Source organism: Aegilops tauschii, chromosome 3 (assembly GCF_002575655.3).
Source record: "Aegilops tauschii subsp. strangulata cultivar AL8/78 chromosome 3, Aet v6.0, whole genome shotgun sequence".
In the NCBI taxonomy this organism is placed as follows: domain Eukaryota; kingdom Viridiplantae; phylum Streptophyta; class Magnoliopsida; order Poales; family Poaceae; genus Aegilops; species Aegilops tauschii.
In genome coordinates this window covers 57,542,464-57,555,974 of record NC_053037.3, presented here as the reverse complement: position 1 = coordinate 57,555,974, position 13,511 = coordinate 57,542,464, and the positions used below count along the sequence as shown (strand labels likewise).

The following is a 13,511-nucleotide window of genomic DNA, read 5'->3' as shown; positions in this document are numbered from 1 at the left end:
GGTGGTCGGTTTGGTGGCGAGCTCCGAAGTGCCTGAGGTGATAGGTTGGGATCGGGAGAAATCCCTGTTGGCTTGGCTGACACCGACGCGGTGGCGCTTGAGGGTGCTGCCGGACTGTAACGCCCCGGATGTAACTTTCCATAATTGTAACTCCAACTCTTGCCATTTCCGGCTATGTGATATGTTATTTCCTTCGTGGTCGGGTTTTGTCTTTCGTTTTGCATTTTGTTCATGTCATGCATTTCATCTCATGTCATCTCTTGCATTGCATCATTTCATCATGCCATCATATCATTAATTTTATAACTCTTTTAAATAAATTGTATGGATCCTCGATCCATTTAAATCGAGGGAAGGGTGACTTCTCTTTATAACATATTCTCCCAATATTTTAGGGAGCTATATTAAATCATTCCATTAACTTGGAATCATCCATAACACATTTGCGTTATTCTTCAATTTTCCTTCATATCCAACTCTACTTCCCAATCTTCCTTTAAACTTTTGGTGAAATTGAGTTGCAGTTTTACTTTCTCTAAAAATGTTCCACTTCTGCCCATAAGTCATGTTATTCATGTAGGGTTACCAGTTGAAATCTCATCTCATTTGGTCTTCATCTAAATTTTCTTCAAATTCAAACGGTTTGAGTTTTATTCAAACTTATTTGAATTTCTATCTGCTAAACTCTTGCCAATCATTTTTATTAAATCCTCCATTTTTTCCGTCTCTAGAAAATATGTCACTTGTTGAAATCTCAGCTCTACCCACTGTTTTTTTTTTCTTCCCTTTTCTGTTTTCGGAGAGAATTGGAAAGGAAGAGAGAGGAGCCTGCACAGCCTTGCAGCCCTACAACTAGGCCGGCCCATTTGCATCATGGCCCAACCAACAGCCCAGTCATTCCCATCTTAACCCCAGCCTCCTCCCGATCCCCTCGCTCTCTCCCTCGATGCCCCCTCCAGCGCCGCCAGGAGCCCCGATCCCCATCTCCCTCCGCTCGATCTCCTCCTCACCCTCTCGCTCTCCTAGCGCGCGCCCCCTTCGCCTGCCTGCTCCCTCCTGCTTCTTCGACCTCGCCTCGCCCCGCGACCCCGCCGCCGCTCCGGCCGGCGAGCCCATGCTCCGGTGCCGCGCCGCTGCACCCTTGTTGCTCGCGACCGCCATGGATGCCTGCAGGACGACGCCGCCGTCCTCGTGCTGCAACGCTGCCGGCAAGCCCTGCCTCTGTCACCTCCTTCCCCGCGCGTGAGATGCTCTCCTCCGCCAGCCACCTCCCGCTCGCCTCCTTCTTCTCTTCCTCGCGCGCCAGCGACCATGGCTGCCTCGTCATCAAGCTCGCCTTCGTCTCCCTGGTGGCCGACTGCCTCGACCTCCTCTGCAAGGTGAAGCCACCGCCGCGCCACGTTCCCTGCTCCGCCTCCACACGCCGCCCGCACACGCCACCAACCGCTGCTGCTGCCTCCAGGCTGCGCTCCCCGTCCATCACGAGCTCCGCCCTGCTCCTATTCGACCCTCCTTGAACCGCCAAGACGCAGCCTCGACCCGGCGTCATCCATCCTCTAGCAACCGCGTATGTGCAGCACCACCAAGTTTTGCCTCTGTACACTCGTGTGGGGTTGACCGTGGTCGTGTGCCTGGTGCCACTTGGAGTCGCCAAGACCGCCAAGACCCGTACCCGGACCGTCAAGCATCTTCTCCAAGATTTTGCCAAGTACCCCGACGATGCGCCAAGTACCTCTACCCATGACCGGAACGTCCACGACCCGTGAACAACTACCGTCGCCAAGATCGCGAGTACCTCAACGGTCATCGTATACCACTACTTCCACTATCATCATGAGAACGACTACTTCCACTGCGACCCGCAAGTACCACTACTTCCCTCGACAAACTTGATCCGTTCCGGAAACGCACGCTTCGAAGGTATACCCGCCGAGACGACCTTCCGAGAACGAATGCATGTGTTGTATGAGATGCTCGTGTTTGCACCGTGTCCGAGATGTCTTTGCACGTTCCTCCTCGTTTGCCATGCCGCAGTCCTGTGGGAACCCGGAATCCGGGATCACCCCACCATCCTTGCATGGCACGCTCACGTCACACTTCCTTTTACACCGGTATCTCCATGAGTTATCGGGTCATCGGAATGTTGCCGTGGCACCATTTTCATTGTCGTTGCCGTGGCACCCTTTCTTTCCACTACGGTGACAAATGCTTCATAACATGCTCATGTCAACATGTTCATAAAATTGCATAAAACTTGCATATGTCATCCACATCACGATAACAACATTTAAAATGTTAAAAATTGTTGTTGCATTAAATTGCTAAATAACATATGGGGATTTTTCGGAATTGTTGTTTGTGTTTCCGTCCTCATTTAAACTTGCTTAAATTGTTAGTTTAATTATGCTTCACCTCTTGCCATGTTTAACAACATTTAATATTGTTGAGTACATAAACGAGAGTTAACTTAATAATTAAATGTGGTGTTTCGTGAGCTCCACTTAACTTGTAGTATTGTTTGTTGCACTTTGCCATGCTTTTAAACCGGTCATGCAACATACTTGTTTGCGCATCATGCCATGTTTATGCTTGTGTGTTTATCATGTTGTTTGATTCTTTCCGATTTGCTTCTCTCGTTAGCTTCGGTTTCGTTCCGGAGTTGTGAGGATTCGTTCGACTACGTCTGTTTGTCTTCTTCATGGACTCGTTGTTCTTCCTTGCGAGATCTCAGGCAAGATGACCATTACCCTCGATATCACTTCTATCTTTGCTTGCTAGTTGCTTTGTTCTATCGCTATGCTGCGCTACCTATCACTTGTTTACCATGCTTCCCATATTGCCATGTCAAGCCTCTAACCCACCTTTCCTAGCAAACCGTTGTTTGGCTAAGTTACTGTTTTTGCTCAGCCCCTCTTATAGCGTTGTTAGTTGCAAGTGAAGTTAAAGATTGCTCCATGTTGGAACATGATTATGTTGGGATATCACAATATCTCTTATTTTAATTAATGCATCTATATACTTGGTAAAGGGTGGAAGGCTCGGCCTTTTGCCTGGTGTTTTGTTTCACTCTTGCTGCCTTAGTTTCCGTCATACCGGTGTTATGTTCTTTGATTTTGCGTTCCTCACGCGGTCGTGTTTATGGGAACCCCTTGAAAGTTCGCTTTGAATAAAACTCCTTCAGCAAGGCCCAACTTTTGTTTTCCATTTGCCTACCCAGGACCTATATTTTTCCCTAGGGAGTCGCCTTCCCGAGGGTCATCTTTATTTTAGCCCCCCCGGGCCAGTGCTCCTCCGAGTGTTGGTCCGAACCGAGCGATGTCCGGCGCCCCCTGGGCAACCAGGGTCTATGCCAACCCGATGTCTGGTTCATCCGATGTGCCCTGAGAACGAGATACGTGCGACTCCTATCGGGATTTGTCGGCACATCGGGCGGTCTTGCTGGTTTTGTTTTACCATTGTCGAAATGTCTTGTAACCGGGATTCCGAGACTGATCGGGTCTTTCCGGGAGAAGGAATATTCTTCGCTGATCGTGAGAGCTTGTGATGGGCTAAGTTGGGACACCCCTGCAGGGTATAAACTTTTGAGAGCCGTGCTCGCGGTTATGGGCAGATGGGAATTTGTTAATATCCGGTTGTAGAGAACTTGACACTCGACTTAATTAAAATGCATCAATCGCGTGTGTAGCCGTGATGGTCTCTTTTCGGCGGAGTCCGGGAAGCGAACACGGTCTTTGTGTTATGATTGTGCGTAAGTAGTTTCAGGATCAGTTCTTGATCACTTCTAACTTCTCCACCGTTGCGTTGCTTCTTTTCTCGCTCTTACTTGCGTATGTTAGCCACCATATTTGCTTAGTGCTTGCTGCAACTCCACCTCATTACCACTTCCTACCCATAAGCTTAAATAGTCTTGATCTCGCGGGTTTTGAGATTGCTGAGTCCTCGTGACTCACCAGATACTATCACAACAGTTGCAGGTGCCGATGATACCAGTGCAGGTGATGCAACCGAGCTTAGATGGGAGCTCAACGAAGATCTTGGTCGTTGCTATGTTTCGTTCCATGTTGATCAGTAGTGGAGCCTAGTTCGGACGATCGGGGATCTAGCAGTTGGGTTATTTTCTTTTCTTTTGGCTTCGTCCGTAGTCGGACTATGTGTGTACTCTGAATGATGTATGAATTATATGTTCATTGTGTGAAGTGGCGATTGTAAGCCAGTTCTCTATCTCATTCTTGTTCATTACATGGGATTGTGTGAAGATGACCCTTCTTGCGACAAAACCACCATGCGGTTATGCCTCTAGTCGTGCCTCGACACGTGGGAGATATAGCCGCATCGTGGGTGTTACACGGACCTTCCTGGAAGGCGTCGGGGCTACCCTTCCTCTCTCCTCTCAGCGTACCGGGGGAAACCCTTGGCATCAGCGTCGTCATCGTCGCGTCCCGTCTTGGAGGTGTTGATTGGTACCGGCGCTTCAGAGGCTCGGAGCTTGGTGGGCGAGCTCCGGTGGATGCAGCGGCCACGAGGCTTCTTTGTTTTTTTGTCGATCCGCCGTTGTCGGCATTTGTTTCTCTTGTATTTTCTCTTTTTTTTTCTTTTGGGCGTGACTGTGCTGGTTTCGCCCCAGCACCTATCGTTGGTTGTCTTGGTTGGTTGCTTTGTATACAAAGCGGGGGAAACCCTTTTTCGGTAATATCCCCTATAAGTCCGACTCTTACCTTACAGAGCAAAGGGTAACCTTTTCTCTCAAGTAGGTACCCAAGGTATTTCTCTCAAGTAAAATAGAAACATTAGTATTCTTCTCCATTTAGTCTTCAAATCAGCTATAATTAATATGTGTAACCTTTCCTAATGTTGTCATCCCCTAAAACTCAGACTATATTTCAAGTAATATAATCAACTCCAGCTTTGGAGGAGAGCTTCTAATCAAGTTAATAATGTAGCTCTCCTGCTGTAGATTCTTGCCACTGGGAGACACGTTACGACACTCTTGTACAATGACTACATTAACTACAGTAGCTTGCAACGGGCCTACATGCAAGTGGACCTTGACTCATGAAAGGTAACAAACCGTTACGTAACCTTTCAATTAGTCAGCAACCAGTCGTGTGCACATCAAAGACACTGCCGTATTGCACAGGAAATAACACTGGCCACATGATGACTCTACACATGCTTTCATCTTGGACTAACAACAGTTAAACTTGTACTGCTAGGGCCCGCAAAAAAAACTGGTACTGCTAGGAACGAGCAAAATGCACTGCTGAAATTTCTACTTGTACGATTCTACCCTGTAATATATATTCCTTGAGCACTAGCTTGAAGTTGTAAAGCATGTGTTTATACATGGGTGCTTTTTTTTTTAACCAGGCATTACCCCTTTCCATTACTGCGACATAACGGAAATACAACCATTGTCCAGAAAATAAGGCGGGAAAGAGGAAAGCGGGTTCAAGCATCGCCGGAAAACCCACCATGAGCACTCGTCATCGAGATTACTCACTGTGGGCGAAAACCCGACGACACTATATAATCCAAGCCCTAACCAGATCAAACACCGTCTACAACCAGACCAAAACAAACGATAGGCTCCAACCAGAGCAACAGGCCCGAACCAACCTCACGCAGGAGGCAACTATTCCAGCAAAGTAAAAGACAAGATCACGATCACCCCCTCCTCAACGAGCTCCTTCTTCTTGATAAGCCGTCGCGCAGATCCTCATCAGACGAGAAGTATTCTCTTTCAGCTTTTCCCCTCCAGTTCTCAGTGTCATCGCGTCCTCTTGCTTCATCAGACCTGCCCAGTAACACAACAGCGCACAAGCAGAGAAGATGCATTCAAACGGAGATTTGAGAGGAATATGTTCAAAAATAACTCTGTTACGACGGGTCCAGATAGCCCAGCAAATGGCCGCAATGCCAGCCGTATAAAAGACATCTCCCCCGGTAAAAACACATGACACCAAACATAAGCCTGCCACAAATTGTTAGGGCACTGTTCAGTGCCCAGCATGCACCCCACCACTCTCCAGGTAACTCTCGCAACAGGGCACGTGAAAAATAGGTGTTGGGAAGTCTCCCTTTCCCCGCAGAACGAGCACTTTGGTTCCCCTTTCCACCCACGATGTTTCATCATGTCCCTAGTTAGCACCGCATCCTGCGACAATTGCCACATGGAAATCTAAATTTTCAAAGGAATACGGGCTTTCCAGATCCACCGGTAGTTGCAACCTGAGATGTTTCTTTCAAGATATGTATACATGGATTTGGTCGTATATACATGCTTAGGACCCAAACCCCATCTGATAACATCACTCTCAGTGGAGACACAAGCACACCTGACATATATACATGAGTGCTTGTTATCTTAACCTTTTATGTTTTCCTTGAAAGAACTACCCCCAAAAATTAGAACAGCAATGTTCGTGGACCTGAGTCCGCAGTACACAAGGATGTACGCCAACCACAACCACAAAAGAAATTCCACTTCTATAAAAAATCCACTGAGGCAGTAAAACACCACACAGCAACCAACACTTGATATGCTGAATCTATCTAGGACAGCAACACGAACGTCACTATAGTCCGCAATCTACCGTGATCTGTTGCACTTGCAGCCTTAGAAGTGTAAATACATTCTCCATCACCTTCTTCTGTGGTGATGGAAAATCTGTACAATACCTTTTTCAAGGAAAATCTGTACAATACCTTTTTCAAGAAAATCTATACAATACAGTTAAACATAAACTGCCATGCCTTGTGCACCATTGAGGAAGCAGCAAGACAGTAGAAAAATTACTCAACTAAACAGTGACCCCTCCACGTCCTACTAATCCTGCTCCTGCTAATGCTCCTAAACCGTTGATAGTATCTTGCCTCTACGATCCTACTACTCCTGCTAGTGCCACTTCTACTGGATACTGCAGCCAAGCATAACACCACTGTTTCTTGCCTCCAAGATCAGGCTTCTTCCCTCCTCCAGCTAAAGCGCTCATTTATCGACATCGATGCGAATCTGGCATCTTGGCAAGCTGGAAGAGACTGCTGCCAGTGTGGGAGGGCGTCACCTGTGACATGGCTAAAATAGATGCCTCAATATTTTTTTCCTTCAGTTTCCAAATCAGCTATAATTAATATTTAATATGTGTAGCCTTTCCTAATGTTGGCTGGCTCAACTTATATCCCCTAAAACTCAGACTCCATATCCAGTAACCTATTCAACTCCAGCTCTTATCTTACAGAGTCAAGAGTAACCTGCAATTTTCCAGAACATGTACGTTCCCAAGGTATTTCTCTGAAGTAAAATAGAAACATCAGTAACCTTTTCTAATGTTGGCTCAACTTATATACCCCGTAAAACTCACACTATATTTCAGGTAATATAATCAACTCCAGCTTTTGAGGAGAGCTTCCTTATCAAATACTCCCTCCGTCCGGAAATACTTGTCATCAAAATGAATAAAAGGGGATGTATCTAGATGTATTTTAGTTCTAGATACATCACTTTTTATCCATTTTGATGACAAATATTTTTGGACGGAGGGAATAAGCAACATGTAGCTATCCTGTTGTAAATTCTTGCCACAGGAGGCACGCTACAGCACCTGCGTGCAGTACACTGACTACATTAAGTACCGTAGCTTGCAACGGGCCTACGGGGAACTGGACCTTGTCTCATGAGAGGTAGCAATTTGTTCTTTGAACTTTGAATTAGTCAGCAACCAGTCGTGTGCACATCAAAGGCGCTGCGGTGTTGCACAGGAAATAACATTGGCCACATAATGACACTGCACACGCTTTCATCATTGACCAACAATAGCCCTTTCAAGAAAAATGCCGCATTGAACATAAATGAGCGACATGTACTATTGGGATCTCTACATCTACCCTGTATTATATATTGCCCCAAGCACCAGCTTGAAGCTATAAGGTAGACAAGCAGTAGAAAGATGAGCTTCAGGAGCCCACGGCTTCACTTCACCCTGCTACTCCTCACATGCTACTGCTCCATCAAAATTGCTGCCAACGGCGGCAATAGAACCACAGTCCAGTGCCTCCCTAATCAGGCTTCATCTCTGCTCCAGCTGAAGCACTCCTTTCTCAAACCCAACCTCTCGTCATGGCAACAGGGCACAGACTGTTGCCACTGGGAGGGTGTTGGATGTGACAGGGCATCCGGTCGGGTGATCACTTTGGACCTCAGTGATCGTAACCTGCAGAGCACCAGTGGTCTCAGCCTAGCACTATTCAACCTCACCTCTCTCACAAATCTCAGCCTCTCTGGTAATGACTTTGGCCTGACCAGTCTTCCTAGTTTTGGGTTTGAGCGGCTGACCGAGCTCCTCAGTCTCAATTTTTCTAATACGAGGTTGTTTGGTCAGATACCCATTGGAATTGGTCACCTCCAAAATTTGCGTACACTTGATCTTCCCTCTCATACTGACTGGCCTGGTTATGCACACAATGATCTATATCTCCGAGATCCAAGTTTTCAGACATTCGTATCCAAATTTTGCAATCTAAGGGATCTCTATCTTGATAATGTGCAAATCGTAAACGGTGGATCAACTTGGTCTATTGCTTTAGCAGACTCTGTTCCTCTACTACAGAATCTAATAGAAGGTAGCAGCTTAGGTATGTTGAAATTGAGAGATAATCATTTGCATGGGATACTACCTGAAAATATTGGAGAAGGATGTATGCTTCAGACAATTGATTTGAACAACAACCAAATTGAAGGGAAGATACCAAGATCATTATGTAACTGCAGAAACTTAGAGGTTCTTGACATTGGTAGCAATCAAATTCTTGATACTTTTCCATCTTGGTTGGGTGAGATGTCTAATCTACGAATTCTCATCTTGAGATCAAATCAATTATATGGTTCAATAGGAGGCCCTGGTGAAAGTGATGCGAGTAGTAAGGGCTTCTCGGCTTTGCAGATTATTGATTTGGCCTCAAATAACTTTTCTGGGAACTTGAGTTCAAAATGGTTTGACATGCTACAAAGAATGACAGAAAACTCTAGTGAGAAGGGTAATGCTCTGGCCTTTGACTCAAGATTTCCCAGGGAGTACTACCAAGAGAGACTCACATTCAAAGGGATTGATCTTACATTTACCAAGATCCTGACCACTTTCAAGATGCTTGATTTCTCAAACAACACATTTGATGGTCCCATGCCAGACTCAATTGGGAATCTTATTGCTCTACATGGCCTGAACATGTCACATAATGCCTTCACTGGAAGAATCCCATCAAAGCTTGGTGACTTGGCACAGCTTGAGTCACTGGACCTCTCTCGGAACAAGCTCTCGGGGGAGATCCCAAGGGATCTAACCAGCCTAACATATCTGGCCGTGTTGAATCTCTCCTACAACAATTTGACCGGAATGATACCAGAAGGGCAGCAGTTCTCACTGTTCACCAACAGCTCATTCGAAGGCAATGAAGGACTGTGTGGGAAGCCACTGTCCAAACAGTGCAACAGTTCAGGTACCGGAACCCTCAACTCATCGGTGTCTTCGCAAGACAGTGTTGGAACCATAGTGTTGTTTGTGTTTGTGGGATCCGGTTTCGGAGTTGGCTTTGCGGTGGCTGTTGTTTTGTCAGTGGCTTTCCAGGCCAAACGCTGGAACTGCAATCGTTTCCGTTCTACCAGTAAATGATGTGTGGCCTGGGCTGTGTCAGTGTGTTTGTTTATCATATGTATTGATATGAGTTTGTACGAACCTACTTGTATAAGGCTGATGCACCTTTTCTCCTTTTCATATATGATGAATTGTAAAGTAAGGAAACAAAATCATAGTATGAGCTTGTACGAACCTGCTTCTTAAGGTTAATCAAGGCAGAGTCTGTGGTAGACCTTGATCCCCAGCAGCTCTTTTGCGGCCAGAGTTTGGTCAACCCAGGACACCTGAAAAGGTAGTAAACGAGTCCAATTAGACTTACAGTTCCTAGTGTCAATCCTGTATTTCACGCGCCATTTTTTGGGAAAAATAAATGAGAGATGTGTGCATTTTGTCGCCCAGGCACATTCCATCGAACACCTGGAGCACGAGGACGAACCCCATGGCGTCCCCAGTGACGAGAGTGAAAACTGACCAAGTCCGTAGCAGGTAGCAACTTGGGCGGCATCCCTGCTCCGGCTTGCCTCGTTTCCTGTGTCTCATATCTCACGCGAGTGATGATGCTCCGACTTGGTGCATGAACTACAGCCGCCTGCGGACGCCGGCGTTGCGGCCGGACGAGCGTGTGGGAAAGTGGGCAACGCGCACCCTCTTTTTTATGAGATTTAGCGCGCACCCTCTCGCTCCCCCATGTGTGACCTTGGGCCGACCCAGATGCGGGGCCGGTCTCCCTTATTTTTTTCGTATCTTTTTTTTTCTGTTTTTGTTTTTTGCTTCTTTAAAAAAGTTTGGGATTTCAAAAAGCAAATTAGAATTTCGAAAAAATGTTTACTAATGCAAAAACCTGTTCAAGAATTTAAAAAATGTTCATGAATTCAGGAAAATGTTCATAAATTCTAAAAATGAACATTTTTTGAATTTTTGTGACATTTTTTGTATTTTTATGAACATTTTTGAATTTTCAATTATTATTTTATGTATTTTGATGTACAAAATTTAAATTTAATGATCATTTTTTGAATTTGATGAACATTTTTCAATATGATGGACGTTTTTTGAATTTGATGAATAAATTTTGAATTTCAAATAATGTTCACAAATTTGAAAAAATGTTCTCAGATTTCAGAAAATGTTCATGAATTTGGAAACAAAAAAGAAAAAAAAATGAAAAAAGAAAAGGAGGAAAGCAGAAAAAAGAACAAGAGAACCCGGTTTGGGAAGGTTCTGAACATTCCCAAAATCCTAAACGACTTTCTCGTGTTCGTAGCAGTACCTGATGGCGGCCTTCCTCGTCGAAGGTGAGTCACGAGTATCCCTAATTTTGAACGCTAAATGCTACTCCTCCGTCCCAAAACAAGGGTTGTTGATTTAGTACAACTTTGTGCTGATTTTATATTAAATTAGCGATGCTTATTTTGGAACCGGGGGGAGTATCGATTTCATCGGGGCAATAGGCACAATATGTGAATAGTTACTGGAATTTTAGCTAGATTATTTGAGATCTTTTCACCATGACCAAGAATTTATATACGGGTGCTTGTTATCTCGAACCTTTATGTTTTACCTTGAAAAATTACCCCCAAAAAATATAACAACAAAATAATTACCCAAAATATTTTTTTTCATTTTTTCCACAAGGATGTAAACGAAACCAATGGCTTGAGAGCGCATGGCCACTGCCGAATGTATCTACCACGACCACAAAAGAAATTCCACTGAATATGCCGTTAAACACTGCACAGGAACCAAAAATTGATGTTACTCAAAAAAAGGAACCAAAAATTGATATGCCGAATCGGTCTAGGACAGCAAGACAGAACGTCGGTGATCGGTTGCTCTCACAGCCATTAGAAGTGTAAATATTATTGTCCATGGCCTCCTTCTGCGGTGAAGGAAAATCTGTAGAATAATTTGTTTGGAACAGCGATGTTTGCTGTGCACAGGGATGTAAACCAAACCGATGCTTCAGAGGTTGGGCACAGCCGCTGCCGAGTGTACTTCAAAAGAAATCCCACCGAAAAGGCAGTCAAACACAGGCCAGAGACAATACCTGATTTGCGGAATCGGTCGTTTGAACTCGCAGCCTTAGAAATGTACTCCATCACCTTCTTCTGAAGTGATTGTATAGAAGTAAATACTATATACAATCTCCATCACCTTCTTCTGTGGTGATGGAAATTCTGTACAATACAGTTTCCAGATACAAACTGGCATGCCTCCACGCCCTCCTACTCCTGCTACTGCGTGGCCTCCTTCAGCACGAGCAGCAGCTTCGCCGGCCACCATCCTCCCCTCCTGCTTCTGCTGCGCCTCCAGAGACCTGCTTTGCCGCAGGCGACTAGCGAGTTCACGTGCGGCCTCTTCTTCTTTGGAGTAAATTGAAAGATACAGTACCTCACGAGACCAATCAATTGTCTTGCAGAGCATGTTCCCTCGGAGTTTCTTTGAATATTAAACTGAAACAGAAACCTTTAATATTCTTCTTCCTTTAGTCCCCAAATCAGCTATAATTAGCATGTGCCGCCTTTCCCAATGTTCGTTGTCTGAACTAATATCCCATAAAACTCAGGCTCCATATCCAGTAATCTAATCAACTCCAGCTCTTATTTTACAAGCAAACAGTAACCTGCAAATTTTCAGAACATGTATGTTCCCAAGGTATTTCTCTGAGTAAAACAGAAAGATTAAATTCTCCATTTAGTCTTCAAATCAGCTATAACTAATAGTATGTGTAGCCTTTTCTTATGTTGGCTCAACTTATATACCCCTGAAACTCACACAGACTCTCTTTCTAGTAATCTAATTAACTCCAGCTCTAGAGGAGAGATTCCTAATCAAATTAATAATAATGTAGCTCTCCTGCTGTAGATTCTTGCCGGTGAAGACACGCTGCAACACTACAGTACAGTGACAACATTAACTACAGTAGCTTGCAACGGGCCTACATGCAAGTAGAGACCTTGACTCATGAAAGGTAACAAGCCGTTCCGTAACCTTTCAATTAGTCAGCAACCAGTCGTGTGCACATCAAAGGCACTGCCGTATTGCACAGGAAATAACACTGGCCACATGATGGCTCTACACATGCTTTCATCTTGGACTAACAACAGTGGCATTTAACATAAACTTCTACTGCTAGGAACGAAAATGCACTGCCCAAATTTCTACTTGTATGGTTCTACCCTGTATTATATATTGCCCTGAGCACTGGCCTGAAGTTGTAAAGCCTGTATTTATACACGGGTGCTTGTTACCTTAGAATCTTTTATGTTTTCCTTGAAAGAACTACCCAAACAATTAGAACAGCAATGTTTGAGGACCTGAGTCCGTGGTGCACAAGGATGTAAACCAACCACAACCACAAAAGAAATTCCGCTTGTTCTCAAAAAAAAAATTCCACTGAGGCAGTCGAAGATCGCACAACAACCAACACTCGATATGCTGAATTAGTCTAGGACAACAACATGAACGTCACTATAGTCCACAATCTACGGTGATCTGTTGTGCTCGCAGCCTTAGAAGTGTAAATGGAAAATCTGTACAATACATTTTTCAAGGAAAATCTGTACAATACAGTTAAATATAAACTGCCATTCACCCGCAAAAAAAAACATAAACTGCCATGTATAGCCTTGTGCACCACCGAGGAAGCAGCAACTAGCAAGACAGTAGAAAAATTACTCAACTAAACAGCAACCCCTCCTACTAATCCTGCTACTGCTAGTATGCTCCTACTCCGTCGACTACTACTCCTGCTAGTGCTACTGCTAGTATGCAGCCAAGCATAACACCACAGTTTCTTGCCTCCAAGATCAGGCTTCTTCCCTGCTCCGGCTAAAGCACTCATTCATCGACGTCGATGCGAATCTGGCGTCTTGACAAGAT

The 13,511-nt window shown here is 44.9% G+C and overlaps 1 protein-coding gene and 2 long non-coding RNA genes across 3 annotated transcripts; 2 read left to right on the top strand and 1 right to left on the bottom strand.

Annotated features, from left to right (window-relative positions):
• The first annotated feature begins 867 nt into the window (after positions 1-867).
• LOC141042264 (uncharacterized) lies at positions 868-4,223 on the top strand. Its single transcript, XR_012204239.1, has 2 exons — positions 868-1,920; positions 2,641-4,223. It is a non-coding gene; the product is annotated as an uncharacterized lncRNA (long non-coding RNA).
• LOC109738899 (uncharacterized) lies at positions 2,639-10,397 on the bottom strand. The gene is made up of 4 exons (XR_002226912.4): positions 10,102-10,397; positions 9,823-9,913; positions 3,964-5,794; positions 2,639-2,726 (listed from the first exon to the last, which is right to left on the bottom strand). It is a non-coding gene; the product is annotated as an uncharacterized lncRNA (long non-coding RNA).
• On the top strand, positions 7,673-9,857 carry LOC109738894 (uncharacterized). Its single transcript, XM_040403476.3, has one exon. The coding sequence runs from the start codon at positions 7,947-7,949 to the stop codon at positions 9,663-9,665; it is 1,719 nt and encodes a 572-aa protein (XP_040259410.2). The 5' UTR covers positions 7,673-7,946; the 3' UTR covers positions 9,666-9,857.
• Positions 10,398-13,511: the final 3,114 nt, after the last annotated feature.